The sequence below is a fragment of the Electrona antarctica genome (genome assembly GCF_951216825.1).
Source record: "Electrona antarctica genome assembly, chromosome: 23".
Taxonomy (NCBI): domain Eukaryota; kingdom Metazoa; phylum Chordata; class Actinopteri; order Myctophiformes; family Myctophidae; genus Electrona; species Electrona antarctica.
This window is the reverse complement of record NC_136804.1, coordinates 25,602,562-25,604,159: the sequence shown is the minus strand read 5'-3', so window position 1 is coordinate 25,604,159 and position 1,598 is coordinate 25,602,562. Positions and strand designations below refer to the sequence as shown.

The 1,598-nt window shown below is 51.2% G+C and overlaps 1 protein-coding gene across 1 annotated transcript; it reads left to right on the top strand.

The window, feature by feature from the left end:
- Positions 1–236: 236 nt before the first annotated feature.
- LOC306916230 (achaete-scute homolog 1a-like) lies at positions 237–1,241 on the top strand (the record flags this gene model as incomplete). The annotated part of the gene is made up of 2 exons (XM_079494040.1): positions 237–374; positions 720–1,241. 2 exons carry the CDS (start codon positions 237–239, stop codon positions 1,233–1,235), a joined length of 654 nt encoding a protein of 217 aa, XP_079350166.1. The 3' UTR covers positions 1,236–1,241.
- Between the last annotated feature and the right edge of the window lie 357 nt (positions 1,242–1,598).

Below are 1,598 nucleotides of genomic sequence, written 5' to 3'. Positions count from 1 at the left end.
ACCCATTGCAAAGCTTGAAGAGGAGTGTGGAAGGCAAGGCAGGCAGTCAGGCAGGCGTGCACCAGACACTGCCCCATGAGACAAGATAAGCACTAAGCCACGCGTGAACGGCACGAGCAGGACGCACCGCCACCTTTTACAACAACTCCCTGCACCAAAGAACAATCTGCAGAGACTCTTATTTTTTACAGCGTTTTTTCCACTCTTTTTTTATTCTACTCATTCACTGCCTAATAATGGACATCACAGCCAAGATGGAAATAAACGTCGGGGGTCAGCAGCAATTTCTTCCACCGGCCTGTTTCTTCGCCCAGAGTATCCAGCTGAGTCCAACCAGTAGCCAGGGCAGCGGCAAGTCAGCATCCTCCATGCAGGTGAGCAGCACTGCTTTATAACTATAGGCTACTAACTAACTACTGTACTTAAGTAGGCCTACAATTTTGAGGTAGGCTATTTGTACTTTACTTGAGTATTTCCTAATTCCAATAGCCTATACTTTTATACTCATCTCAGGCAAATATTGTATATGCTACTTTTACTCTGATTAACTACTGATATTCTGCATAATAAGAACTTTCTATAAATAGGCCTATACATTATACATTATACAAAACTTTTGCACTTTCACTCAAGCAAACTTTTAATCCCACCCTTTTTACTTAATTGTAAGTATTTCTCTACAGTGTATTAAAATGTGTGTCACTTGTGTTGCATCATAGGTGATGATGAGGAGACAACGCTCCGGCTCTCCGGAGCTGCTTCGGTGCAAGCGACGGCTGAACTTCGCGGGATTCGGCTACAGCCTGCCGCCGCAGCCGCCGCCGCACGCCGTGGCGCGACGCAACGAGCGAGAGAGGAACCGTGTGAAGCTCGTCAACAACGGCTTCGCCACGCTGCGCGAGCACGTGCCCAACGGCGCGCACAACAAGAAGATGAGCAAGGTGGAGACGCTGCGCTCGGCCGTGGAGTACATACGCGCGCTCCAGCAGCTGCTGGACGAGCACGACGCTGTGAGCGCGGCCTTCCAGTCCGGCGCCGTCAAGCTGCTGCACTCGCCCGGCATCGACATGTCCTCGCAGAGCTATTCGTCCGGTGGCGGCTCCCACGACTGCATGAACTCCATGGCGGGCTCCCCCGTGTCCTCCTCCTCGCCCTACTCCTCCGACGAGGGCTCGTCATACGACGCGCTCAGCCCCGAGGAACAGGAGCTCCTGGACTTCACCAATTGGTTCTGAGAAAGAAACCCCAATATATATCGTGGTAAGAAAGCTGCTGTTATCCGACCTATAGCCCCGTTCGGGACCCCTTGGTCCTACTTTTTCTGTATTTGGGACGTTGGTTATATCCCCAAAGACAGCGCCTTCATTGATTCGCCATTTATGCTGCTGAACAAATTGAATAATGCCTTTTTAATAATATTTGTTCCGCCTGTTCTTCTCGTCCACTCAGAAATAACGTATATGGATCGGGATCATCAGCTCCATGTATAGGCCTAAATGCGCTTGGGATGGTCCCGCGGGGACGGAGGCTTCCAGATGCACTACAGACTGTCTGACACACAGCCCCCTGGTCCTCCCAAACTCCCCCCACGGCCACGC